At 52.2% G+C, this 27472-nt stretch overlaps 1 protein-coding gene and 1 long non-coding RNA gene across 3 annotated transcripts in view; one reads left to right on the top strand and one right to left on the bottom strand.

Moving 5' to 3' along the window:
• Positions 1 to 636: 636 nt before the first annotated feature.
• Positions 637 to 12499, bottom strand: LOC309855799. The gene is made up of 3 exons (XR_014306995.1): positions 11913 to 12499; positions 7451 to 8385; positions 637 to 1666 (listed from the first exon to the last, which is right to left on the bottom strand). It is a non-coding gene; the product is annotated as an uncharacterized lncRNA (long non-coding RNA).
• The window catches only part of LOC309855798 (CD99 antigen-like), a 31230-nt gene continuing 15209 nt past the window's right edge, over positions 11452 to 27472 (top strand). The window contains exons 1-2 of one of the 2 annotated variants that reach the window (XR_014306994.1): positions 11452 to 11635; positions 27363 to 27395. Coding sequence is in view for 1 of the 2 variants with exons in the window: in XM_082716466.1 (XP_082572592.1) it covers positions 11569 to 11635; positions 27363 to 27395 (100 nt within the window). In the remaining variant the exon portion in view is untranslated. The remainder of the gene's footprint in view (positions 11636 to 27362; positions 27396 to 27472) is intronic. The other variant, XM_082716466.1, reaches the window with a different exon arrangement.

Raw genomic sequence — 27472 nt, 5'->3', positions numbered from 1 at the left:
GGCTGGTAAGCCATAGACGGTTGGATCGGCCAATGCTTCGCGTCTGCAGGAGCTAATGGAGATGCAAGCGCGTCACAGCGGGCTGAATTGTTGAGTGTGGAGGTGGGTGTGACTGTTGTTTCTTGAGCAGGACTGCACCAGCCTTGATGCCGCAGTTCTGATTTTATAGGGTAGCTACCGGGGGAGAGGGTCGCATTGAGGGGGAGCCGGCTCGCACAGGACTGTTGGGGCTAGTCCTGGGTCCTGGGTCCTTGCAATTTTCTAAGTCATAATTATTTCAAAATGGAAAATGCTGTGGTGTGTGTGTGTGTGTGTGTGTGTGTGTGTGTGTGTGTGTGTTTTAATCTCACTGAAAAGAGTTTGGAAAAGTGGTATGGGTTATACTTTGCGGCATACTTCCGAACCTAAATTCCCTTTGGGATCGTGAAATGGTGTGTCTGTCACCAAAAATGACCGCCTGTGTAGCTTTGAGGTCGGTGTGGTGTGACTGCTTGCAGAAAAGAGGCAGTTTTCGGGTAGTGTGGGGCGTAGTGACCGTCCCGGTTTCTTGGAAAGCAGGGTTTACCCTTTCCCAGAATTCGTGATGAGATCGGATCAAGTAATGGGTGTGTAAGCACAGACACACACACACACCCCTAGCAGAAGGCATGGACGGAGTTGCCGTTTATTGAGTTGTTGACCTCAAGAACACAGAAGCAGAATGCCCAGGCGTCCTGACTCTCCAGGAGCAGGTGCGCCCTCAGAAATGAGCTCTTCCCATGCCCACCTATACGTCAACCACATTGGGTCGGTTTCCTTGATTTTATAATAAGGATATTCATTTCCTCAGAAGATCAAAAAAGCAGTCCAGGTGAGTAGTTGCCCATCGTCCCACTTGGAATGGACGATACAACAGGAAAAGAGAAGTATGTGTCTTATATTCAAGTAAACGGTACCAAATCCCGTTGGATTTCTTTGGCATGTAGACGGCCAACATAGACGACCAACATAGACCAACTAGGAAAATATTCCTGAAGTCTGGGAGGAACTGATCAACCACAGACCAGCTCGCTTGACCTTGACCTCTAGCAAGAATGAACTATGGGAAGAAACCCTGGAGAGCTGGTTCCCATTCATGAACGGACTACCTTGTCTACCTCCCCTTCCTCCAAAACCAACGGGACTGCAGACTCCTTGGGGATGTTATCTTAAGTCCCTGGAGGTGATAGGAAGCATGTTGAGGTCTTGGTAGATACTGAAGAAGGTGTGTCCTCTTGGGGGTAGATATGACGCGTGAGGAACTCCTGGGTGTGCAGCTCTTCAGCTTTTGCAGCGGGACGAATCACTCCAAAATCTGGTGTCTTAAAACACTAACCATTGGTTTCACTCATGATTCTCTGTCTGGGCACTTGGGGCTGAGATCATCTGGGCAGTCCTTCTGGGGTGAGCTCGACTCCGTCTTGAGTCAGTGGTCAGCTGCTTGGTGGATGAGGCACGGCTGATTTCTGTCTTAGCCAGGAAATCTCACCTGGTCTCCATGGATCCTCTCAGACTTGAGCACATGGTGACCAGGCATGGTGACCCTCAGAAATGTGGCTGATCCTTCTGTTGCCTTCTACGGACCAAGCAAGCGACAGCATCAGCTAGACATGGTGGGGGCAAGGACCCCACCTGTCCATGGCGCAGCCTGCAAAAAAATGCCGAAGCACGGAGAAAATTAATTGCACTCACTTTTGCAAATAATCTTCACCACATTCGGTGGAGACCCCAAACACCCAACGCCTGAGAAGATATGGCTCGCCCACGGCGTGTGAGAAGAACTCCCCAGCCTGGGCCATACTCTCCATTTGGAAAACGAACTAGGCTTTGCATTTCTCAGTGCTCTGTTCCAACGTCACCCAACCTCTGTGTGCAGAGATCAGGCTTGTGCCGTGGCATGAACGTTAGCTGGTGTAACCTGTGGGCCTTACTCTTCGGAGCCCATCCTTGAGATGGAAAAAGGCTGTGCCCGTAGGGAGTGCGTGTGGTCTTGGTATTCCCGAGTCAAGAACACCCAAGAGGAGGTCCATGAGATGGAGAGATGAGTTGTTTTTCCCCATGCAGACGTGTCGAAACCTTCCTGCCTGCAAGGCATATCACTGGAAAACACCCACTCTTGACCAAACGTCAATGATTTATGGCCATCCCGGGGTGTAGAAAGGTCTTCCAACCAACAATGGGCGGCTCTCAGCAGGCATCAACTCTAACGGCACATACGTCAGACCTAGGCAGATTGCTTTGGTGAGCTCTGGAAGAGCCAGGAAAACTAGCAGGAGGACATGGGGATTTTGGTTTCTGGGGAGAGGAACAAACGTTCCCCAAAGTTGCAAATACATTCTTTACTTGGCTCCTAAATAACCATGATCTGAGCAAAAAAAATAATAAATTCCCCCCTTCCCAAGTTCTCTGGAAAGGGTCCCCTTCAGTCTGCACTGCAAGTTAAGGTTCTCAAAATATAGATTTTGAGAAACTTGGGGGTTTCCCAGGTTTCCTCCACCCCATGAAACCGTCCCTTTATTGCGCCTTCAGTTAGCTCCCTGTCTGAACCAAGTCTCAGCCTACAATCGTCTACCTTACGGTGTTGCTGGGGCTTCCCTTTGTCTCTGGACGAAGATACACTGCTTGGTAAACATCCGACGTCCATCACCATCCGGTTCCAGCCAGACCTCCCTACTCTTTCCCCTACTCGTTGCATGCCACGGATGTTTTCCCCCGATATCTGCAGCATGGCTCATGCAGGAAAAAGCTCTAGAATGCATCCCCACCCTCTCTTTTTCTGGAAACCCCATAAGAATCTTTCAATGTAATCTCCTTGGTGAAACGTGTCCAAACCCTTGGGCATGGTCTTGGATTTTCTAGTGTCCCTCAAAAGACCAAATGGGTTTTCTAGTATCCCTCAAAAGACCAAATGGGCTAACAGGTGAAATGATTAATTCACCTTTCCATGCTCGGTACGTAGGTCAAGATCCTCAGCACACCCTACGCTTAAGAACCGTGTTCTGCATATACGAACCTAATGTCCACATGGTCTTGCGTTAAGATCCCGCATCCCAGAACACGCTTGGACCAGCCGAGCCGCTGTGAGGCACATACTGTGGATATTTCTGTCCCGTGTCCACTTCTAGGATCTTAGCATTTCCCATCCTTGAAATTGGCCACGTAGTTGTGGCTGCTTTGACGAAGAGACATTGCATAAGAGATGACTTGGTGTTCTCTCTCTCCTTCTGGAAGGTCACTGTGGGAACCCCGCCGTCACAATGTCAGGAAGCCCAAGCCATCGGGAGGTGTTCTGTCTCACCAAACGTCTCAGACGGGGCTGACTTCATGGGCTGGCACCCTGTGCAGTCAGACCTCCTCTCAGAAGGGGGGCTCCATGCTTGGCTTAATGCTCCGTTGCCACCATCTTGAAATTCTTAATGCAATTGGGACAAGGGGGCAAAATTGGTCTAGTCCCACCAGGTTGCAGATTTTTTTTTTTTTTTTTTTAGCAAAATGCATTTTTAGCTAAAATGAATTTTAACAAAATGCATAGTGCTGCTTTAAAGCACTAAGTTTTGGGGCAGTACGTGATGCAAAATTGGAACATGATGCATCCTAGAATTAGTATGTATGCTAACTTTTGCCATGTACCGTTTTCATATGCACATATACACGCGTGTTCCGTGTGTCTACGAGTCTGTGTGTGTCCTTGTAGGATAAAGGAGATAACTAGAGCTTCATTATCTCAATGCATTGCCTTTGGTGCTGAGCTCACTTTTGCTTTGATGCATTCCATTGAGTAACGCGCTGTGTGTGTGTCTGTGTTGGGGTTTCAGCCATGGGCTGACCTAGAAACACCACCAAGCCTGCTCACTGCCTATCAGGAGACTCAGATACCCACAAATAAACAGAAATAAATTCAAACAGCTCTTGGTCCAGGTTCTGTGTTTTGGAAAACCGTAGGACAACTCCCTCTGGCCCACCACCATGACCATCATGGCCAACGTTTGCCCTGGGGAAGATCCCATTCCAGGTCCCAGACATGGTACTGGCAGCCCTTAGAGACAAAGAGGATTCATGCTTCAAATGCAGTTCAGTGTCCCAAGTTATCTGTGGTTTGAGGAACAGATAATCCTGAGCAATCACCAGAAGGTCAGCTATAGCCTAACGCTAGGTCACAATGCCTATGTCATCCACCTCTCTTGATCTCATCACGTGGACATTTTATCATCTCAAGAAGGAAGAAGGGAACATACAGAACAGTAAGACAATTTGAGGGAGACAGAGGCCACATTCTCAAAACTTTTGTTACGGTGTCTTCTCCTAATCATTGTCTTTTATGATGAGCTATTGGGTTTTTTCCTTTGTTTGTTTTTAAGGGCTGCAGGCATAGTCTGGAGCCCAACACAGGGCTTAAACTCACGACCCTGACATCAAGACCTGAGTGGACATCAAGAGTGGGATGTTCAACCGACTGAGCCACCCAGGTGCCCCTGATTAGTTATTGTTTGTCTCAGGCTGTGCCTGGCTGATAAAATAAACTTTATGAAAGAAATGCAAGTTCAGGGAAAAATACAGTGCATATAGGGTTTGGGACTGGCTGCAGATCCAAGCATGTACTTGGAGCCTTGAAACCTGTCCCCCGAGGATGAAGGGGACTCCTGGACTCTGGGAAATTGATTTGTTCTTGATTCTAAGCCAGAGTAACCACAAGCTTTAGCTCCTTCAACAAAGTAGTTGTTTCTGTGTTAGGAAGCTTCACTACATCCTTTGATTTCTGCAGGGGCCCCAACCTACATTGCACTTAAGAGGGGATAAACACATGAACACACGAACCTTTTGCTAAATTAACGAAAGCACTGTTTTCGAAATAAACTGGACCACGGATGGCCACAGACCGTGAGGTTTCTAAGGTAAAAACTCTAGCTTACAACACGCTTTTTATCTTTGGCTGCTGTGAACGCTCTGAGGAAAATGCCGGTGGTTTGGAGGCAGTCAAGAGGCAGGGAGGAACAAATAGCCTGGACTCAGAATCAAAAAATTCTTGGTTCTCATCCCAGCCTGCCATGGATGGCCCCATGGGACCAGGAAGTTTCCTCATCAACACAAGTGGGCTAGTCAGTCCAATGCCTCTACTTCATAGTTGTTTCCCAACAAGGAAGTAAGTTATAATATGGCACAATGGTATCTGGTAAAAGGTTCATTTGTTTCTTTGTCCGTCCGTCCAACCATCCATCCATCCGTCCATCCACCCATACAACTATCTATCTATCTATCTATCTATCTATCTATCTATGCATTCTACTATCCATCCATCCATCCATCCATCAACCCATACAACTATCTATCTATCTATCTATTCTACCATCCATCCATCCATCTGTCTATCCATCCACACATCCATCTACTTATCCATCCATCCATCCATCCATCCATCCATCCATCCATCCAACCATCCATTCACCCAACTATTCAACCATCCATCCATCCATCCATCCATCCATCCATCTATCCACCCACATATCCACTGACATATCCAACTACTCATCGTTCTGCCTGCCATTCTACTGACTCAGGAAATTTCTCCTCAACATCTGTTCAACAGACACCATGTGTGATGGCCAGACCCATCTTAGCTGTTTTGATTGCCCATAAGGAACTCATAGCAGGTTTCTGTTATAAACTGGGCTCAACCTCTGGTAACAAAGACCAGAAAGAAAACTGGTTTAAATAAGACTGAAGCAAATATGACTTTTTCTTAAAAAAAAAAAAAAAAGATAAAAATGTTACTTCTCTCTTCTTATTCAGTCATCGTACAAGAGTAGTTCCCTTCCTCTGGGTTACCTCCTTCTCCAGACTGGCTGCTGGGGCTCCAGGCATCAACCTGGTATTCCAGGAAAGCACAAGATGAAGCAGGGAGAGGGCTAAAAGAGCCACTTGCCATCCATCCATCCATCCATCCATCCATCCATCCATCCATCTAACCATCCAACCATCCACCCATCCATCCATCCATCCAACCATCCAACCATCCATCCATCCATCCATCCATCCAACCATCTAACCATCCATCCATCTATCCATCCGTCCAACCGTCCATCCATCCATCCAACCATCCATCCATCCATCCAACCATCCAACCATCCAACCATCCATCCATCGAACCATCGAACCATCCAACCATCCATCCATCCAACCATCCAACCATCCAACCATCCATCCATCCATCCATCCAACCATCCAACCATCCATCCATCCATCCATCCATCCATCCATCCATCCATCCAACCATTCATCTATCCATCCATCTATCCATCCATCCATCCATCCATCCATCCATCCATCCATCCATCGTTTAAGGAAAATTTCAGAAGTTTTCTTCAACAATTTCTGCTTACATTTATTTCATGGACCAGAACTTACTTGTTGGTTACACTTAAGTGTGAGGAAGACTGAAGACAATGGTCTTCCAGCTGCCATATTGCCAACATCCATAAAAAATCAAGTCCCTTAGTATGGAAGAAGGTAGAAGTCTTGCATAGAATGCATAGTCTTGCATGTAGCCAAGATAAATGGATGGATGGACAGATGTAGATCTATATGTAGAAGTAAGTGTGGACATTTATATACATGCATACTCTGTGTGTGCGTCGCTGTGTGTGTGTGTGTGTGTGTGTGTGTGTCCTGATAGCCCAAAGGTAATAAAAAAGCTTCATTACCTCAATGCTCAGCTTTTCATGGCACGCTCATTTCTGTTCTGCTTGATTCAGTGGAGTAATTAAGCATCTGAAAGGCAGTCTCTGTGCGCTGGGCTCTCAGCCAGGTGCTGAGATAGAATAAAAAAACAAGACTGCTCAAAGACTTTGGGGAGACTCAGATAAACACAAATAAATACATGTAAATCAAGGGCTATTAAAACTAAGCACTGCTCTCTGAGGCAGAGCTATGGCAGCTTGATTTCACTGCTGTATTGCAAAGTGTGGGCCCTTGGGTAGTTGTTGAGTGGCTGAGTGTAGTACGGAATCATTGAGATGAGGGACCCCAATGAACTTGGGGAAGACAAGACTGAGAAGATGAACAGGAGCAGATAGGTGGAGACTCAGAGGTGGGCAAGTGCTGGGGGTCTTGTCCTGGTGAAAACATCTTGGCCAAAAGGTCTAGTGCTGCCCAAGCTTAAAGATGAAAATCTGAACCTTAACAGGGCAGCAGAGCCCGTCCGATTCAGGGTAAGGCACTGGTTATGTGTGTACCCGATTGCAAATGTGTCAGTTTTCACTGACTCTCCAAGAACAATAGAGCTATCAAGAGAAAGTCTGGCGACAAGGTTTGGTGTGACTAGGAGCTAAGAACATCCATCCATCTATCCATCATCCGTCCATCTAACCTTCTAACCTTCCATCCATCCAATCACTAACCACCCATCTATCCATGCACTAACCATCTCCCCACTTACCCGTCCAGAGATGAGCCGGAAGGGAAATCAGGCTCCGTCTGACCGAATGGCTATCATCCTCTCCCAGGAGCTAGATCCTTCCTGAAGTTAGGGCCACACTCTGGCGGCGTTCCCCACATTTTCGCTCTTACAGCTTCAAAGTACGTTCACCTCCAAGTTCGAAAATGACGCAGATTCCGTGCAGAGAGTTCAGCAAATGCAGGTTAACAAAGACATCTCTCGCTTTGCAAGAAGGAATCAGGGCTATGCGTTCGGCGTGGGCCCCGAGTCGTTCTCTTAAAGCCCAGAGAGCGTTTCAGTGCAACGTGGTTGGGTTTAGGCCGTGGTTTTTCATAGACTTCGGTGCTTTCAAGAGGCTGGTGCTTCCCTTCCTGGCTTACGTGGATTGCCTGTCACTTCTGTTCTTGTGTTGCAGGAAGTGTGTGCTTTTCGGTGCTTCTGTTGTCACAAACAATACTCTTTTAAGTGGAGGTTGCTAGGGACTGAATGTTTACATCCTTCCAGAAATGCAATCGTGAGTGCGGAAGGGCTGAGCCCAGCGGGCGGGTGTCGGCAGGTGGGGAACGGTGACAGGTGACCGGACAGATGTCTGTGGTACTTTGGAATAACGGTGGCCCACGCCCGCTCCACAGTGCCCCTTCCCAGAACCGAAACGGAGTGTTACTCTCCGCGGAAATGGAGCCTGGGGTCGTGGAGCTGGATGCTGAAGGCCGGGTCAACCCGGGGAAGGGCTCTGCTTGCAACTCCAAGGGCCTGGTCTCGTGCTGGGCTCCCTGCTGCCTCCCTGATCTAAGGGGCTCAGTCTGTGAAGCACCTGCCTTCGGCTCAGGTCATGATCTCAGGGCCTGTGTTCGAGTCTTGCACCGAGCTCTCTGCTCAGCGGGGAGCCTGCTTCTCCCTCTCCTTCTGCTGCTCCCCCTGCTTGTGTGCTCTCTCTCTCTGTCACATTAATAAATAAAATCTTAAAAAAAAAAGCAAGCAGAAGACAAATATTTGAGGTCCCCCCCCAATCATTTAGTGATCTAGTGCCTACTCCCCCGCACACTTCCTGCAGAACTTCCTGCAAACGTGACAAAGACACACAAAAGTTCAGGACTTCGTGATTTTTTTTTTTTTTAAAGGGAAATGAAAGAATGAAAAAAACAAAAAGTCTCTCCCCAACCCGGAGCCACCCCGAAGGAATCAGAGCCAGGAAACCAGGCGTACAGCGCCCCTCGCTGCGGGAGGACCCAAGTTTGACCTGGACCACATTCCTGAGTCCCTTATGCAGGGTTTTAAACCCCTGTGAGCTCCCCAAACAGCAGACCGGCCAGAGCCAGAGTATTGATAACCCTGGGCCTCGCTGACCCTGGTGAGTTCCAGCAGCTAGGTAGGACGTGGACCCTGTCACCTTCCGATGACTGCGGCCCTGCGTCCCCCCCCCCACCTTGCAAGCCCTATCCTGGTCAGACATACACCCCGAAGCTTCAAACTCCCCCCCAATTCCGTGGTTCAGAGAAGACACTGCTTCGGGAAATTGCAAGGAAAATCTTCCCTTTTCCCGTTCTTTGCTTTGGCTGCGTCTTCTGACTCGAGGGCCACAAAGAGGGAGCCTCCCCCCACGCCAGCTTTGGGTTGCCGTGAGGACAGAGTGTTCCCAAGAAGACGGAGACAGCTGCCCAAGCCCTTGCAACCGGGCATGGCCCCTTGGAATTTCCCCCGCTGGACAGGTCTTGCTTTCTGCAAACTTCTGCTAAGGACAGCTGAGGTTGTCCGTCTCCCGCACGCCCCACAAGAATAGTGGTCTTTTCTGTTCTGCTTTCTAAGATGGTTTTTTTCTCTGTGCATGGGGTTCCTGGGGCCCACGTCGAGACCCGCTTTCTGGGTCGAGAGACAGAGCCCAGTGGTCACACAAAGAATGGTCCATCAGTGACGGAGAAGAGCTAGTCCGTAGGTGTGTGTGTGTGTCTGTGCGTGAGTTACAGGGGATGCCGAAAACGGTCCGCCCTCCCTCCGGCCCTGAGTCCCAACCAGCAGAGCAAGAAGCCCGCACGAAAAGGACCCTTGCTCCCTCCTCCCTGTCTAGATCTTCACGAATGTCCTTCAAAGATCTCTTCTGCGATGCCTGGGCACACCTCAGGGGCCTCCGTCAATTAATTTAATTTTTATTCTGCAGCTTAGACCTCGACGCCAGAGCGTCTGCGAAACATGATGGAAATATTCATTCTGAGCCAAGGAAGGTGGCCCTTAAGAGAAAAAAAAAAATCAACTTAATGAATTAGAAAGAGACGCGTCCAAGACGCCTGTCTGTACGAACATAAATTAAAAAAGAAAAAAAGAAAAAGAAAAAAAAACCAACCAGCCTGAAAGCCTGGCTTTTAGTTCCCGTGACCGTGCCTATCTGTGAGAGCTGGTGACGCGGACCTAGCCCCTCAGGGATGAAAGGAAAGCCCAGGCTGGAGAGTGTTCTGGAATGCTGACCATGGTGTGGATAGGGAAGTCTCAGCCCCGAGGGAGTGAGGTTAAACATTGTCCCGGTTGAGGTTTTAGGTTGAACAGCGGGGGCGGGGGACAGGGCTAAAACGGGCCATTCCGTGAGCAGGGATGAGGTCTTTGCCTTTTGACATTGGTCCCAAACACAAGTGGCTTCTCTCAGCCTACTGAACTGCCTCGGGATGCCAAAAGGGCTGCCGCAGCTCCGGCATCCTGTTGCTGCTCAAGAAGAGCCTCCTGGGAGCCCTGGTCCAGGGTCCACAGGCAGCACGGGCTGCCAGGCTGTGGCCGGGGAAGGGAGACGTGCACACTGGCTTCCCTGGGGGTGAGTCAAGGCTGCATGGGGAGGAACGGAGAGGCCGTATGTAGGGACAGCGGGTGCGTGAGGACAGAGGGCTGCCGGTCTCTGGCCAAACGGTCAGAGCCTGTTGATTTCAAAGGCTGATTATTGCATTTTCCGGAGAAAGGAGTGCATGATCTTCCTACCTCTGGCACCGCAGTCTTACGGTGGTGGGGTTCCTGTTGGCTGATGGAAAATGGGACACCTCCAAGCATCCAGCCGGATATGGCCAGACCGGTGCCTTTTTAAGTACGTGTCCCTGCATTTGCCCTAGGCGGGCCCCAGGGTGCTGTCTGGCCTGCCTTGTGTCTGTCTGGACCTGGGAGGTGGCGGTAGGTGGACAGCAGCTGGACAGGTGTCCCCATGGCCGGCGGGGAGGAAGGGCCCTGACTCTTGCAGGGGTGAAGAGAGGGCTAGAGTGGGGTGGAGCTGGCCCGTAGCCGGGGTAGGGTTTGCAGGGGAGAATGCACGAATCTGACTCAGGGATTTTTCTCCCTCTGAGATGTTCTGTTCTCTGAAGGAACACGGAGAGAATAGGAAGCTAACATTTCAGCGAGAAAGATATTGATGGTCTGGGACAAGGACCAGCCCCAAGCCTGGGGTCTGGGCTGTGGCCAGTGACCCAGCAGGACGCCAGCACCACCTCCCCAGGGGACGAGGGAGGGGTCTCGTGCCTTTCCCCGTCTGCGCGCCCAGCCCCCAGCTTGGGGTGCGCGAAGGCTTCGGAGGCTCCTCCCAGGGAGGTCCTTGTAGAGGCTGTGGGCTGGGGCGCTACCCTGCGCCCCCCAAGTCCCCACCCCGGCTCCGGGCTCTGTCGGTTCAGACCGGACTTTGGGATGGGACTGGGGGGGCTGCCCGGGGCCAGGGAACCACGGCTCCTGAGAAAGGACAGCCTTTCACTCGGCCTCACTTCAAGGGGGCACGCGTCCCCGTTAGGAGTTCGGGGCGGGGAGGGGCCTCTTCCGCGTTCTTGGGGGCGCGGGTCCCGTTAGGGGCCCGACACACTAGGAGGGGCCCCACCTTCTGAGCAGGGAGGGGTCACTTGCTCCCCTCGGCGCCGCCCTGAGTAACCAGACCAACCCCCCGCTTTTCCACTCCCTTGCGCTGGGCCCGCCCCAGAGGTGTCCCCGGACTGCGGGCGGGGCGAGCGGAGGCCAGGGCGGGGCCACAGGGGCGCCCCCACCGACCTCTCCCGCCGCCGGCCCCGCCCCGTGGGCCCTCCCGCAGCCGCCGCCGCAGCCGCCCGCCGCCCCCGCTGCCCGCGCGCCGCACTCCCGGACGGTTCCTGCGCGGCGCCGGGCGCACCATGGCTCCCCGGGCCGCCGTCGCGCTGCTACTGGTCGGCCTGCTCGGCACCCTAGTGCCCGCCCGGGGTGAGCGATTTGGAGGGCCTGGTGGGGGCGGAGGGCGGGCGGAGTGCTCCAGGGGCGCCGGCCGGCCTGGGGACGACCCGCACACGGCCGCGCGCGCCGGGACCCCAGGGAGGGCCTCGGGGGGCGCCCTACGTGAGGCGGGCCTCAGGGGACGCCGCGGGGACCCCGGGTCCTCCTCCCCGCTCGGCGGGACGCGCCGTGCCCGCCGGTAGCCAACGCCCCAAACGGGCGGCCTCATAGCGCTCCAACTTTTTTTCCGGGGCGGGTCTGGACTTACTCCAGGGCCGAAATGCCGCGTGTGTTTTCCAAGTCAGCAACTCCCGTAGTTGGAGGCGCTCGCGGGAGCCGCTGGCGTTGGGTGCTCGCACGCGGGACACTTCTCAGGTGCCTCCGGCCCCGCGTGTGCGCCCCTGCTCCCCTGCAGCGACCCGAGCACCCCCCCCCCTTTCTGGCGCACCCCGGGCCGCAGTCTTTGTTGGTGCGCGGGGAGCCACGCCCTGCGTTCCGGGCCTAAATTTGGAGTCTGCTGTGCAGCCTGCGCGCCCGCCGAGCGGGGGTGGGGGCCCCTGAGAGCGGCTCGGAGCTTTGGACACGTTCAGAAACACGGTGTGCCCAAGCTTCAGGGACTGGGGCGCTCGCTGCGCGCGTGGGGAGGGGGAACGCGGTTTCAGCGCGCTGCGCGTCTGCTCCGGTGGAGAATTCAGAAAACACAGAAGTTGTATCAGGACGAGGGGAGCCTTGGGGACCCTCCCCTTCTCCACCCCGACCCCCCACTTTGCGCGCACGCAGCCTGTGCCTGTTCCTGGCCGCTGCCTGTTTTCCTGTGGCTTTCCTTTAAAGGGGAAGTTGCCAGCCTATTTCTCCCTCTCTGTCCTTTCAAGAGGAGAGCTCCGATTTTTAAAACTTTTTATTTATTTACTTATTTTTTCCTGGGCGTAGACATTTTGGAAACTTCTTCCACCTGACGGTTATTGATTTCCCTTGCGCACCCCCCTTCCCCTAGGACCCACCCGGAGAGGGTGGCCAGACTGTTGAGGGGACCGTCCGGCGCGCCGGGCAGAGGAGTTTCAGGACGGGTCTGCTCCAAGGTGTCCACTCCTTGTTTTGCAAACAGGAGTCATGGCGGGAGGCCTGTGTGGTGCTGGGGACTTTCCCGCTGTTGGAGGGGCCTCCAGCTCTGCAGTAAGGGCTTGAGTTTTTGAATGCCTGGCACCCCGGTTGTTTTGCGGGAGGATTTGTGAATTCATGTGGGGGCTTTTGGAATGGGCCCCCGGGGCCCTCGGGTGGCTTCAGGGGGAGATTAAGACTGGTGTATGGGGGGAACATCTTGGGACACTTCACGACCTGGCTGGGAGGGCCTGGCATGGCCCTCCCGTTTCTCTCTTCCTTCCGGGAGAAATGTCCTCTTTTCCTTGGCTCTGGCTGGTTCAGCAGAAATGGGTTTGCCCCCCCCCCCAATATGGTTGTCTTTCGATATGTTTGTTGGCATCACACCGGCGCAGAGGAGCGTGCGAGGGTTCTCTGGGCATGTGGGTGTGTCTGTCTTCTGAAGGTTTCATGAGCCCCTTCCGTGGGCAGGGGCCCCGGGCCGTGGATCCGGAGTGGTTCTGGTTCCTCAGGACCGGACGGACCATCCTTGGTGGTGGTGGGGCTGGAGGAACATCTAAACACACACCCAGGACACGGGGTTCCAAGAACCGGGACGGTCTCCTACTTCAAGAACCCGGTGGGCAGTCTTGGTGAGCCGCATGGGGGCTCTCTGGTCGGGGTCTGCCTCACAGATCTGGGCCAGCCTCCTTCTGTTCTTTGGGGCCCCACATGAGTCCTTTTGTGATTTGTTTCTTAGAAAAACCCATGGTATGATTGTCCGGGAAATTACCTGATTTGTATCCAGATTGCGCGGGGCAGCTCCAACATGGGGCAAGATTTTACTGAAATTCCCGGAGGCAGCGGAGGGGAGCCAGCCTCACCCCAACAGCGGGAAGGATGGGCCCTTACTACCCGTTGATCTTTTCAAGGGTGCAGACTCCCCCTGCATACACGCATTCACGCCTCCCTACAGGATCCTTCTGGGGTTCGGGGCGGGAACCAGCAGCTCCAAAGATACAAATACTTTTTTTTTTTTTAATCAGGAAACTGCTTTCCGTTTGCTGAAGGTCAGAACACACTTTCCTGTAGAAATAGGTGTTTCGCGTGGTTTGCACAGTGGCTGTCGAAGCCGGCCGAGCCTGGGGACAGACCTTTGCTTTTAACAGCACGGGACAGATTTCAAAGTCCCGCGTGGGGACCCAGGGCTCCCTGGGGAAGGTTCATGCGAATCCCAGGACAGAGGAGCTGTAAAGGGGCATTTCACCTTTTCTAGAGCTGGGCTTTCCCCCACTGGGATACTTGCATTTTTTCTTTTTCCTTTTTTCTATTTATTTATTTGTTTGTTTGTTTGTTTGTTTAGTTTGAGTTGTGACAGCCGGCAGAAGGGGTACCAGACACTCTCAACGCCCAGCCTTGCACGGGACGTCCCTCCCCAACCCCAGAGTCAGGCAGCACCCAATATCCAAAGCCAGTTTGGGCTTGGTCTCTCGGTTTCCTGATGACGGCTCTGCTCTCTGACCCCTGGGTATGGCTTTCGGGTTTGGCTTTCATGGTCTCGCCTGTTTCCCTGCCCTCCTGCCCTTTGGGCTCTGATAAAATTGAATTGCACTTTGTGGACGGACCTCCCTGCCTGGGCCCCTTTTTTCCGTTTTCAGTTTATGAGGCTCATGCCTTTTTTCTTTTTCTTTTTTTTTTTTTTTTCTTTTTTGGCATGTCGAGATAGGAAAGTACTTGAGTTTTGTAGTTTTTTTTTTTTTCTTCCATCTGGATGACATCTTGGCTGCCTGTTCTCATTTATAGCAGAATGGAGCTCTTAGAGCAACACAACGAGTTTGACGGGAAGGGGTCCCAGCGCGATTTCGTGGATGGAAACTGCCCTTTTTCTTGGCACGTGGCTTCCCCACGGGACCCTGAGTACCACAGTCGTGGGCGTCGTGGTGTTCCCCCCGACCCCGAGATTTTCCAGTGCACGACGACTTCTTTTAGGGGGAAAAGAATCGAATGGAACTTATGACATAAAGACGGGGTACACGTGTGTTTGGAAGCTCAGAATTAGTCAGCGTCCCTAGGGGGGTACCTGGGTGTCTCTGGGAAGATGTGCTTAAATCAGGTCTTGATTTTGGGGTCGTGAGTTGGAGCCCTCACTCTTCAAATAAAGAAAAAAAAAATCAACGTTGTTGTGTCTCTACCTGGGATCATTCGGACGCCCAGAGGCTGGAGGATGCCCAGCCTTTGCGGAGGTCAGAGAGACACAGGGGACTCCAGACATGTCCCTCTGTCCGCACGTGCTTTGTTTTAAGGTCTGGGCGTCTGTCCTAGGTCAATGGACGGAGATGGCTGTGGGACCTCCTCTGGTCCTTTGCTGATTCTTGCGAAGGACCATGAAGCGCGTGTTTAGGGAGGGATCTCCAAAAGTCCTTTTAGGGGCAAGGGGAATATTAGTGGTTTGGGAAATGCTTTCTGCAGACAGAGGTGCGTTTTCTGATCATCGGGGAAGGACACACCCTTGAACGAGAGTTGATGGCCTCTACTGAGTCTTGTCCTCCAACCTTACGGAAACCGGTCTTGCCAGCTCTTTCTTGGTGCTGTTATTTGTGGGGGAAATCAGGCCTTCCCTTATGTTCCTCCAGTATTTTCAGAGGGGACTATTGTTTTTAATTTATTTTCACCGTGAACCCTTACCATCTAGAGACCCTATAACACACAGGGCCTCTGTCCCCCCACCCCACCCCACCCCCGTTAGCAGCTGTGAGGATTCAGGATTCTGTGAGGTCGCGGCCACCGTGCTCTGGGAGAGAAGGTCGCATGGACTCCCAGTGATCCTGCTGGTGCCATGGTGCTTGGAGGTGTGGGGTGGTTCACCATCCAACAGCGGGGCACTCTTTCCCGTGGGGACCAGTGTCTGGGGGTGACCGATGGACCCTCGCCAAAGTTCGCGTTGTATTTAGGGAATCTGTAGTATCTTTCACGCGTCTAGAGATGCGACACTTCCCTTTCTTGAATTTCTTCTCCTTGCCCCAGCCCGGTGGTTAGACCAGTTTGGGCAGATGGCCCTCGGGTGTGTTTCGGGGTTGTTGTCTCGGAATGACTCAAGGCTGCCACCATCCCTCGCGAGCTCTCTCCCTATTCTCTCTAGCCGGATCAGTAAAAATCCCCTAAACAGGAAACCAGATGCTTCCTCCTTCCTCCCCCACGCCGAGGGAGGTGGTCATAAGACGAAAAACCGGTGTGTTCCTGCAGCAGTAACTCAGGATGCACTGATGGGCCCGGAGTTCCGCGTGCCACCGGCCGCGTGGACACAAGAAGAAAACTCACTAGAAGCGAAAGCAGCCCTGTGTTTCGCCAGGAGCCAGACAGAGGGAGCCCCGGTGAGCCCTTTGTTGCGGTTCTCTGCGTCTGGGTGGCCTGAGGCAAGATGTAAAACGGATTTGTTGCCCTGGACGGGAGGCAGCAGGGTCCCAAAGTACTTGCCCATCCAAATGCGGTGCGAATCACAGTTCCTCACATTCCTTTTCTGGGCTTGGAAGTTTTGGAGAAGTGTGTGAGTGTGTCCACCCCCCCCCTTTTTTTTGATACATTACATTGTATCAGGAACTTTGCAGAGAGCAACATAGTTGCGGTGAAGCAGTGCTTTCTGTAACAATGTAATTGTTCGTCCTTACATGAACCGCCCTCCCCGGGAAGGGGGCTCAAGGAGCAGAGTGCTGCATTCCCAGGCTTTGGAAGGCATTAGTCATCTTGAGACAATGCGGCCAGAGATTTCTAGCTGCCTGTGTTCAGCGCTGCCATTGCCACAGCCACCGTGTGCTGGTCCGATGGCTCCCTGGAGGGCGTTAGGGCATGCCGTGTGGACGAGGCATCCATGCACTGGGGCGCCCCGTGGACTGGTGTTGTACGTGGACAGAGTATCAATTGTTGATGTTGTCTCGGGGGCACAGGGTCCCGGGGGCACGTCGGGTCTGTAAATACTGCGAGAAGCCATCTACAGCACGAGCCCTTCTGAGGCTGTCCGCTGTCTTCTCTTGGAGGAGGGCGTGGGTTCTGTGCTCAGCGCGAACGGAAACGGTGGTGTTTGCCCCAAACTCCGTGCAGAGTGCACCCCAGCGTACCCCAGCAGGATGAGGGGAGACGGCTCTCTGAGGCAGAGCAACACGGTGTGGCGGGCAAGGACCGATGGGCTGGGGTCTCACGGAGCAGGAGATGGTTGTGAACAGCTGCGTGTCACTCGGGGCTGGATGTTGTGGGAAAGATGAGGCCATGGACCCTGCCTGCCGGGGCACTTGCTTAAGGACTTGTGGCCTGGCTGGAGTGAGGTGGCCCTCGAAAGGGTGAAGGTTAGGGTTAGGATATGGTGGATGGATGGATGGATGGATGGATGGATGTATAGATAGATAGAAAGACAGATGGACAGATAGATATGATGGATGGATGGATGGATGGATGGATGGATGGGTGATAGATAACTAAGTAGACACACAGATACATAGATACATACACAGGCAGGCAGAGAGAACGGATGGACAGACAGACATCTGGGTGATAGATGCGTAGCTGAGAGAGAGGCCCCAGCCTGTCCCGAGAGGCTCCCAGGTGGAGGTGTACATGTCTCGTTGCTCTGAAAGCAGCCGCACTCATCCCAGGGAACCCTAAGCCTATCACCAGGTGACAGAGGGGTCAGAATCTCTGCATTCGGACAAGAGGGACCTGGCGTGGAGTTGGGAAAGGCACCCGGGAGTGAGGATGACAGAGAGGAAGATGAGCCAAAGCCTGGCACCGTGGGTCTGGCTACAGGACAGGAAGCTTCCCTGTCCCCCTCTTGGGAGGCCACTGCTCCCTGCCCTGAGGTACCAGCCCTGAATCTCTCTGCAGGTTAAGCTGGTGTCGGTAACAGCTTCTAAACCAGGTCCCTCTGGCGGCACCCGTGGTGTCTCCACTGCTCTGTATCTGGAACTTCTCATTATTTTCTCCTCAGCTTAGGTCTCCTCCTTCATTCCTATCTTTTGTGATGTGACCATTTGCTCCGACTCTCAGATGGAAGAACCACCCTTCACTCCTGCCATCACCTTCCTCCTGGGTTCCATCTGCTAACCCAATCCTGTTCGTTTCAAGGTCTGAATCTTTCTTGGTTCTTGCTCCTTTCACGGCAACACCTAGAGAGCTCCTACTAGCTTTCCTTTCACTATTTCTGCCTTTTCTTCCTTTTTATTTCCCTTTCAACCTTCCTTCCTTTCTTCTTTCCTCGTTCTTTTCTTGAGTTGCACCCCTACCCCGACACTTTTCTCGGATGCCTGGAAGACCCCTTACCTACATTCTTCCCTGGGCTTTTCAGGCTCTTTTAGGAGGGCGGTGGGGAGTCCTTCTCAGGATACTTCATGGTTTACTGCCCAGGATAAAACACATAACGTTGCAGGGGAAGCTGGTGTTACTAAACCAGTTGTTGAGGGTTGAGGTGGAGAAGATCCCAGGCTCAGGGCTGCTCATTCTCCTGCTCACCTCCCTCCTCTGCTCTCTGTCCTGATGCCTGAGCTGCCGTTGCAATTCCACCCCTGCCCAGGAACCCTCAGTGGCCAGTGGAGGCCCAGATCCTAGGTTCTTGGACCTGGCCCCAGAGCTGGGTCCCTGAGGAGCTTGGAGAAATCACTCTTGCCCAGGCCTGCCTGTGTCGTTGGATTTATGTTGGATCGCAAGACCCAAGCATCAGAGCCACTGGGCTAGTAGGAGCTCTCTAGGTGTTGCCGTGTAGACCACAGAGGGAGTTCCCTCTCTTAATAATGTGGCTTGATAGGGAAGTACAGGAGCTTATCCTATATTGACTGAAACTTAAGTCCGGATAGACAAGAACTCTGAATGCTGATAGTGAACTAGATCCAGGATCAGTGACTGAGGCCTCTTCAACAACGCATGGATTCCTTGTTCTGTCCACCCATCTGTCCACCGTTTTATGTGTGCATCCATCCACCTGCTCATATACTATCCATCCATCCATCTGTACATATATGCACCCATATGTCTGTCCAGCTGTCTGCCTGTCCCTCCATCCATCCACTCACTCACCTATCCATGCATGCATGCATCCATCCATCCATCCATCCATCTGTCTGTCCATCCATCCATCCACACATTCATCCATCTATCCATCCATCTGTCCATCCATCCATCCATTCATCCACCCAACCATCCATCCATCCATCCATCCATCCATCCATCCATCCATCTGTCCATCCATCCATCCATCCACACATTCATCCATCCATCCATGCATCCATCCACCCACACATTTATCCATCCATCCATCCATCCATTGGTCCATCCATCCATCCATCCATCTTTCCATCCACTCACTCATCCATCCATTCATCCGTCCATCCATCCACTCATCCATCCATCCGTCCGTCTGTCCGTCCATCCATCGTCCATCTGTCTGTCCATCCATCCATCCGTTTGTCCATCCGTCTGTCCATCCATCCATCCATCCATCCACTCACTCATCCATCCATCCGTCCGTCCATCCATCCATCCGTCCATTCACTCATCCATCCATCCATCTGTCTGTCCATGTGTCTGTCTGTCCATCCATCCATCCACTCACTCATCCATCCGTCCATCCGTCCATTCATCCGTCCGTCCGTCCGTCCATCCGTCCATCCACTCACTCATTCATCCATCTATCCGTCTGTCCGTCCCATCCATCCATCCACACATCCATCCATCCATCCATCCATTGGTCCGTCCATCCATCCTTCCATCCAACCATCCATCCATCCATCCATCCATCCAACTATCCATTGGTCCGTCCATCCATCCATCCATCCATTGGTCTGTCCATCCATTAGTTTATCTGCTCACCCATGCTTTATCTATCCCCCATCATTTATTTATGACTAACACCAACTTTTTCCTTTTATTGAGCTTTATGTATAGATCTACTCTCTCTCCATCCACCCACTCACCCACCCTCTCATCCATCTCCCCACGTACCCACTCGCCCGTCCGTCTGTGCACGCACCCACACACCCAGCCACCGGCTCTCACGTGTGCTTTCACCCGGCATAGATTGAATTCCCAGTGGTATCTGTATTCTCTCTCTGCTGTGTGCTGGGGTCCCGAGAAGAAATACCTGGTCCCCGTCCTCCGTTCTCTGCCAGGGGAGAGACAAGCAAGATATCTCTTCTGGTGCTGTGTCGTGAAGGGGAGAGGGGACCACTCTGCCCCAGGGGGTCAGAGAGGGCTCCTCGCAGGTGGAAACCTCCACGGGCACCAAGTTTCCACGAGCAGACAGACCTTCATGGCAGAGGAAGCCTGACAAAGCGCGAAGAGGGCTTTTTAGGCTGGGGAGCATGGCTTGCAGAAAGGAAGCCTAGGTGTGTGCGATCATCTGGAGGGTGTCTGGAGGAGGAGATGACAAGGCAGAAGCGGTGGTGAATGCCGAAAGAACGTAGCTTATTTCTAGCTGTAGACCAGCCTGCAGTGGCTACGTGATCGGCAGCCCCGGTGCCCAGAATGTGCGTTTCAAACTCCCCGGGTGGGTTTTGAGCAGGCAGGTCAGTGTGAACACGTACCTGAATCCCAGCCCACAAAATTCCTGGTTTAATTCACCGGGACCTTGAGCTGAGCATCCGGGCTTATGAAATCACGCACGGCTGGAGCTGAGAAGCTGTCTGTGCACGCCGTGGTGAAAAAATGCTTCAGTGTGCTCAGGAGGAGGGACAGAGCGCTTCCCAGAGGAGGCAGCATTTTCTCGGGGCTTTGAGGTATGAATAGGAGTTCTCTTGGTACGGAAAGAAGAGATTAGCATGTATAGCCAAGGAGAAGATCCCCATGAAGGCCGTAGGTGCCCTAAATGTGTGGCTTTCCCTCCTGGGTTTGTTTTTGGGGAAGCGTTTAAAGTTTTGAGGAACACACAGCCCCCTGTGTTAGATACCGCAGGACCTCCTGGGGTTATGCTGTTTGAAGCGAAATACAGTGCGTTCCTCATATTCACGAATCCCGTATTTGTGCATTTGCCCCCCTGCTGACATGGATTTGGAACTCCCAGATGAATACCGTCCGTGTTCAGGGACAGGTGCAGAAGCGTAGACTATGCGATCCACCGACCGGCCTCCAGGTTGTCCTCAAGTGTCCTTTTCGTGGTCTGTGTGGCGGCACGTTCTTTTGCATTTTTGCGTCCTGTGCTTGGCCATGCTGATGCATAAACAACACAGATCCAGGATGGTCTGTTTAAGCAGAAACACGCAGAAAGCAAAGTCCTGCGTTGACGCCCTGGGGAACACGGGACCCACGGCGGTGGGGTCGTAACCCCGTCCATCCCTAGGAGCGAAGATGGAGTATCAGTGCATGCAACATCCCCTACGACGTAGAGAATGTAACTTCCGGGACCTGTGGGAATGGACTGTAATTAATCAACAGAAGGTCGAGTCTGTTCTGCAGCCTCGGGCCAGTTTCCAGAGCCACCAAGGGCTCCATGAGCTGACAAGAGTTTGGGATCCTCTAATGGGTCATTTGGGGCCAGTCCAGGTGGGCCCGCAGGGCTCTGTGTGAAGGGAGCACAGTTGGGGAGGTGGCTGGGTTCGGAATGGGGGCTTCTAGTCTGGTTTTGGAGCTTGCCCTTGGGGAAGCAATGCCTTGGCTTCTTGTAGGGGAGACACTGGATGCTTCTGGGGGAAACAGAGTACTGCAAGGAGCCCCAAGCAGAGGACAGACAGCAGAGGGTCCCGGCCAGAGGGTGTTAGAAAGGCAGATGCACGGATGGCATCCTGGCCTGTCAGGAATGTGTTGGCACAGGCAGATTCGGGGACCGTCATGGTCCCCAACACCAACCCACAGCCTCACCATATTCCCAAGGTTTGTGCACAGCTTGGCCTACCTTTCAGGGCCGTCCCCAGAGTGACGCCAAGAAAGACCTTTGCCCTCCCCTCCACCGTGGCATAGACTTACATGAAAGGACTTGGCGCATCCCAGCCCCTGGGGAGGGTGAATCCGTGTGGGACTGAAACAGGCAACAGAGTTGACGTGAGCCGTCGGGGTGCCCATGATGCCCAAGACCGTCGTGACGCTGAGCTTGGCTCCGTTTTGTGGCCAGGAACGTTCTCCGGGCAGGGCAAGCGCCATGCCTTGGGTTCACAGACATGTATGTGCAGCCCGCCATCTTGGCTCCCGTTGCGTGAGTGGTGGCGATAGTCCACCAGCTTGGCCTTCGTTGGCGTCTGTCACTGTGCGTTTTTGTGCACATCCGGTGTCGTGCCGTCGTGCGTCTTGGGGAAGCTGGACCCAGGACCAGCACAATCCCGCAACCTGGTCGGTTTACCGTCAGGCTCCTGGTTTTGGCTCACGTTGTGATCTCGGGGTCGTGGGATCGAGTCTCGCGTCGGCTTGAGAGTCTCTCTCCCTCTCCCTCTGCCCCTTCCGTGCGCCCTCCCTCTGTCCAAAATGAATCTTAAACTGGGAAGGGCGGGCCCTTCGATGCCGCGTCTGCAAAGGGCACGGAGTATTTCTGAAGCGGTTTCTGTCTTGCCCCCGGAAACACGAGGACGTTCTCGGTATCGAGAGATACGATGCAGTCAGGTGGCATTCGTGGTCACGATGTCCGTCGTCCTCCTGACCTGCAGGGCTTGGGACGAGGCCGACACCTCTGTGTGTCCCCACGCTCTGCGCTTTGTGCCGGGCTGCTCTGTCCTGTGGAGGGGACTCCGTCTCCAGCCCCCAGGAGCCTGGACACCGGCTGCTCAGGGGCGTGCCATGTGACTTGGGGTGGGGGAGGGCTCTCTTACGAAAAGCCTTTCCCCGGTGGCGGCAGTCGTGGCACAGAGCATGGACGGTCCCCACGGCTCTGTCTTTCACAGGTGGTTGGGCTGGGGGGACCCTGGCATTTCCACCGACAGCACCGGACCGGGGCGCCTTGGGGAGGGCTCTGTGCTCCTCCCACTGTCCGTGCGGACTCCTATGTTAACTGGAAAGCCCCAGGGGCATCGCAGGCTTTACCTACATTTGTTCTTCTGGTGCACCCCCGAGAAAACATCTGAAAATGTGAGCGTTGGCCTCACTGCCTCCTTGGACTTTCTCCTCTCATCTCTCCGTGACTTATTTTATTTGTGTACGTGTTTGTCTCTAGATGTTTGTGTCTGTGATTTGCAGACGGTGTGTGCAAATTGGAAGATTTGCACTTTGTCTAAATTGTATATTTTTATTGTATCATTTATTGGGAGTTGTGTAATTCCCAAAACGGTATAATTTATTGGGTTCCCATTCTCATTCGATTTCTGTAATTGTATTTATATGGTTATATAGATTATAAGCTCTGTATAAATTATAACGTGTCAGTCTGTAAAACGCGGGTCTGTACTTTATTCCAAATCCTGTTTCCGTGCTTCCGTCCTGTAAACTTATTTCTATTTTGTTTATAGGGTTTATGGGTTTACATGTGTAAATTATACAGCACATGAATTCCAATTTCTATAACGGGTTATGATTACATTTCGTTTCTATTCTGATTTTATTTCTACAACTTACTTGTGTCTTATCTTACATATTAATTATGTAATTTATAGGTTTTGCATAGAATTATAAATTACATGATTTAGTTTCTATGACTCATCAATATATTTTGTTCCTATTCTAATTTCTATAACTTACTTATATTTTTAATATGATTTATCCCTAGATTTTATAAAGTCTGTGTGTAAGTTATATGATTTCCAATTTCTATCATTTATTATTAAAACATATAACAGTTATATAAAATTATTATATATAATTTATTCTAACTTTATAACTTAGTATTTTATATATGTATAAATATATATAATTTATTCTGTAGTATTTTATATATGTGTAAATATATATAATTTATTCTATATGTAATTTATACTAAATATGTCTAATTTATTCCATATTCTATATAGAATTTTATATTTTATATATGTAAATGCTTATAATTTATCCCAAATATATATCTAAAATTTATTCCATATTCTATATAGAATCCCATACTCTCTATATGTCAACATATGGAATTTGTTCTGAATATACGTCTATAAGTTTTCTGTTAGGTAATCCTGTAATATATAAGCTCCTTGTATGGAACCTGTCTTGTGTCATTATGCAAATCTCCATCCTGCTTTGTATTTCTGCGGTGGTTCCTTGTTGTGCTAGAATTTCAGAGAAACCTGGTTTAGGCTGGGTTGGTGGGATGGCGACCCAGGCAGGGGTGCACCCAGGAGGAGCCGCCCGCCCTCCTGCCCAGAGGCTTTGGGGACCGCATGTGGCTCAGCCTGCGTCCCAGCAGGACTGACTGATACAGGGCTGGAGGGCTGCGCCGGCCGGCGTGGTGCCGTCAGCATGACTCACGTGTCTCTCCCTCCGGCCAGGGCCAGCCTCGCCCTACGTGACTCACCCCTGCGTGACTCACCCCTGCGTGGCCGTGAGCATCTGCAGCGTTGAGGGGTGGTGGAGCCCACAGGGGTGAACGGGCTTCGTGCACCGTGGTCTGCATGTCGCTGGGACCGAGGAGCTACGTGCCTTGGTCACTGGACACGGGGCCTGGGCTCCTGGTCCCGGTGGTGACGATTGTCCCCAGAAGTCAGTATGGGGAGCGGCCGGCACAGGAGGGTTTCTGCCGGGAGCCGGGGGCCCCCTGACGTGGTCGCCTGTGGTGAGACAGAGTGAGCAGTGCTGGGCTGGATCTGGTAGGCCAGCCGTGTGGACGGGGAGCTTAGGCTAGGTCAGGAACAGTTTAGGAGGGGTTCCGGCCGGCCGGTGCTGCTGGGTGTTGAATCATTGCATCTCCTGACTGTCCCCGTGGGGGCTCGAGCCGGTCACGAAGTGCGAGCGTCCCTTTTGCCAACATCGGCACAGTCTTGGTACAGCTGGCATCGGGGAACCCACACAGGGGCAGGGCAGGGGGACGTGTCTTCGTGATTGAGCTCGGGGGGGACTTTCCGTGGAAGCTGGCCCCTCCGTGCCCCTGAATGTCTGTCCAGCTCTGTGTGGGGAGCACTCCCTGGGGGTAGTCCCCGGGATTCTGTCATCTGTGGCGAGGCTGTGGCTTTGTGACCAGGAGAAAGGGGTTCTCCAGGGGGCAGAGGGCAGGGAGAGCCCCGAGCCCTGGGATCCAGTCTGAATGGTCTCCGCCGAATGCCTGGGGGTCTTGCCCACGAGGGAGGCTCTCACTCTGTGGCCGAGGGCATTCTCCTGGGGCACGCAGAGGGAGTTGGGGGGAGGCTGAGAAGGATGGAGTCTCCCTTTGCCCATCCACCGTCAGACCGGCCCTTGGCTGACCTTGGGGTCTTGGGATGGCCGTGTCGGCCGTGGTCTGTAGCAGAGCGTCCTGGACACGAGCCACAGCAGACAGGGCAGCCTGGGGGTGTGGGGGCTGGAGGGCGATCGGAGAGCCTGTCCCTATCCCTCCTCGCTCTGCTCCGCTGGGTTTGTGTGGGGGCTGCGGGGCGTCAGTGGAAAGGGGTGTGCAGGGGACCTATGGCCGCCTCGCAGCGGGGGCGGGGAAGGCTGGGCAGGACCCGAGGCGGCGTTTTAGGGAGAGCGAGCTCCCGGTCGGTGGTTCTGGTGTCCACAGACACGGCCACGGGCACAGAGACACGGACTCCCGTGCAATGCACACACACGCCCGTAAGGAGTGCACACACAGAAGCACGCACGCGAGTCCGTGGACACAGCTCTCTCGTTTGCTCTCCTGGTGGCGTCCGTCCGTCACCGTCCACTCTCACGAGGCAGAAATCACAGGAATTGGGCGGCGCACGGACAAGTCCGCACGGCGGTTGGCTTCTGAGCGTCGCCGAGAGCCCTGTCTGCGTCTCCGCTGTCAGCGTCCGCCGTCCTCCCGAGGGCGGGGTGAGGGGCGTGGACGTCGGGGGAAGCTCTCAGCGCGGGGATGGCAGGTGAAGCGTGCGGGGGAACAGGTGCAGATTCCTCTGTAAATACGACCCGCGACGTGGACACGCGTGTGCGTTTATGTCACGGCCAGCGGGGTCGGCGACGTCGGTGAAACCCCACCTGCTGCCTCAGAGAGACCTGCCGCGTGCAGGACGTCGTATGATTGTGTGTGTTGTTTAGGGACCACGCGGGTGTAGACGGCGGGACTCCAGGTCTGGGATCCTGAGTACAGCCCAGTGGGGGATCGCGGGGCGTCGCGTGACCGTCATGCCCATGCCCGAGGCCGCCGGCTTCTGCCTGCCTGTTGTTAGCACACACGTAGGAACACACACACACACGTACAAGTGCACACACAGATACACACACGCTCGACGCGGAGACACATGCACGTATACACATGCACACAACTACCCACAAAAAGTCCCGCGTGCGGGCTTCTCCGAGATGTCCTTAGGTTGCCTTCCGTGCAGCCGGTGGGGAACGGGCCCCGGGCCGTGGCACGCAAACGGTGTCCGTCCAAACCCTGGGAACCGGAGAGAAGACGCGGCGCGTCTCCGCAGACGCCCCGGGGGTTCGAGCGACCCCAGGGACCCGAGAAGACACTTTCTCCGCTTTTCTGGGTGGTTCAGTGTGTTTGCAAGAAATGCAGGTTGGGTGCGTCGTCGGGAAAGTGGGTCCCAAATGGGGCTTTTCTGTCCGTGTGTGTGTGTGTTTTCGTCACGTATGGGATATCGTTAGTCATTACTGGAGGGGGTCTGATGTTCCTGAGGGACACACGGGCAAAATGACCGTATTTTCCTAGTGCTCTAGCTGCCGCTAATGTTTTTTAAATTGTTAAACACATTTTTAAAAATTTATACACATTTTTTAAATGGTCATACTCATTTTTAAAATTGTTATGCACTTTTAAAAAATTATTTATCACATTTTTTAAAATTGCTAGACACCTTTTTAAATTGTTATACTTTTTTGTTACACATATTTTTAAACACGGTTAATACATTTTTTAAAAATCATTATACACATTTTTTAATTGTTCTACTTTTTTATTGTTACACACATTTTTTAAATGGTTATACATGTTTTTAAATTGTTATACACATTTTAAAAATTATGCACATTTTTTGAAATTGTTATACATTTTGTAAATTGTTATACACACTTTTTTAAATTGTTATACATCTTTTTAAAATTGTTATACACTTTTGTTACACACATTTGATTAAATTGGTCCACACATTTTTTTAAAACTGTTATACACATTTTTAAAATTGTTACGATCGTTTTAAAAATTATTATGCACATTTTTTAAATTGTTATATACATTTTTAACTGTTATGCCCATTTTAAAATCATTATGCACATTTTAAAAATTTGTTATACCCATTCTTAATATTGTTACACACCGTTTTTTATTGTGACACCCATTTTTTAAATTGTTACCCACTTTTTAAAAAAAAATTATTATACACATTTTTATACACTGTTTTTGTAATTGTTATGTTGCTAAATGTTACAATCACCAGCTGTTTCGAACGTAAACTGTCATCTGTCTTTTCCCCATGGATGTGAGCATGTCGAAGACATGAGACCTTCCGGCACGTTCTATGTTTTAAAAACCAACTAAGTCTTGCAAACTTCATGAAGTCCAGAAAAATTTTAGTCCCCATCTTTTTAAAAAAAAAAAATACTGCCGCCTTAATTTTTGCATGACTGTTTTCCTGATTCCTAACCGGACTCTCTGTCCTCGTAGGCCAAGACTTCGACTTGGCGGACGCCCTCGATGGTAAGTCCTGCGATTTACGATCCACGAGGTGACAGGGGTCGTGTTAGAATTGTGTCTCCAAACGGACGACGAGTGTT

The sequence above is a fragment of the Mustela nivalis genome (assembly GCF_964662115.1).
Source record: "Mustela nivalis genome assembly, chromosome: X".
NCBI classification, from domain to species: Eukaryota; Metazoa; Chordata; class Mammalia; order Carnivora; family Mustelidae; genus Mustela; species Mustela nivalis.
Note: the sequence above shows the minus strand (reverse complement) of the source record. Positions and strands in the feature narration are given on the sequence as shown.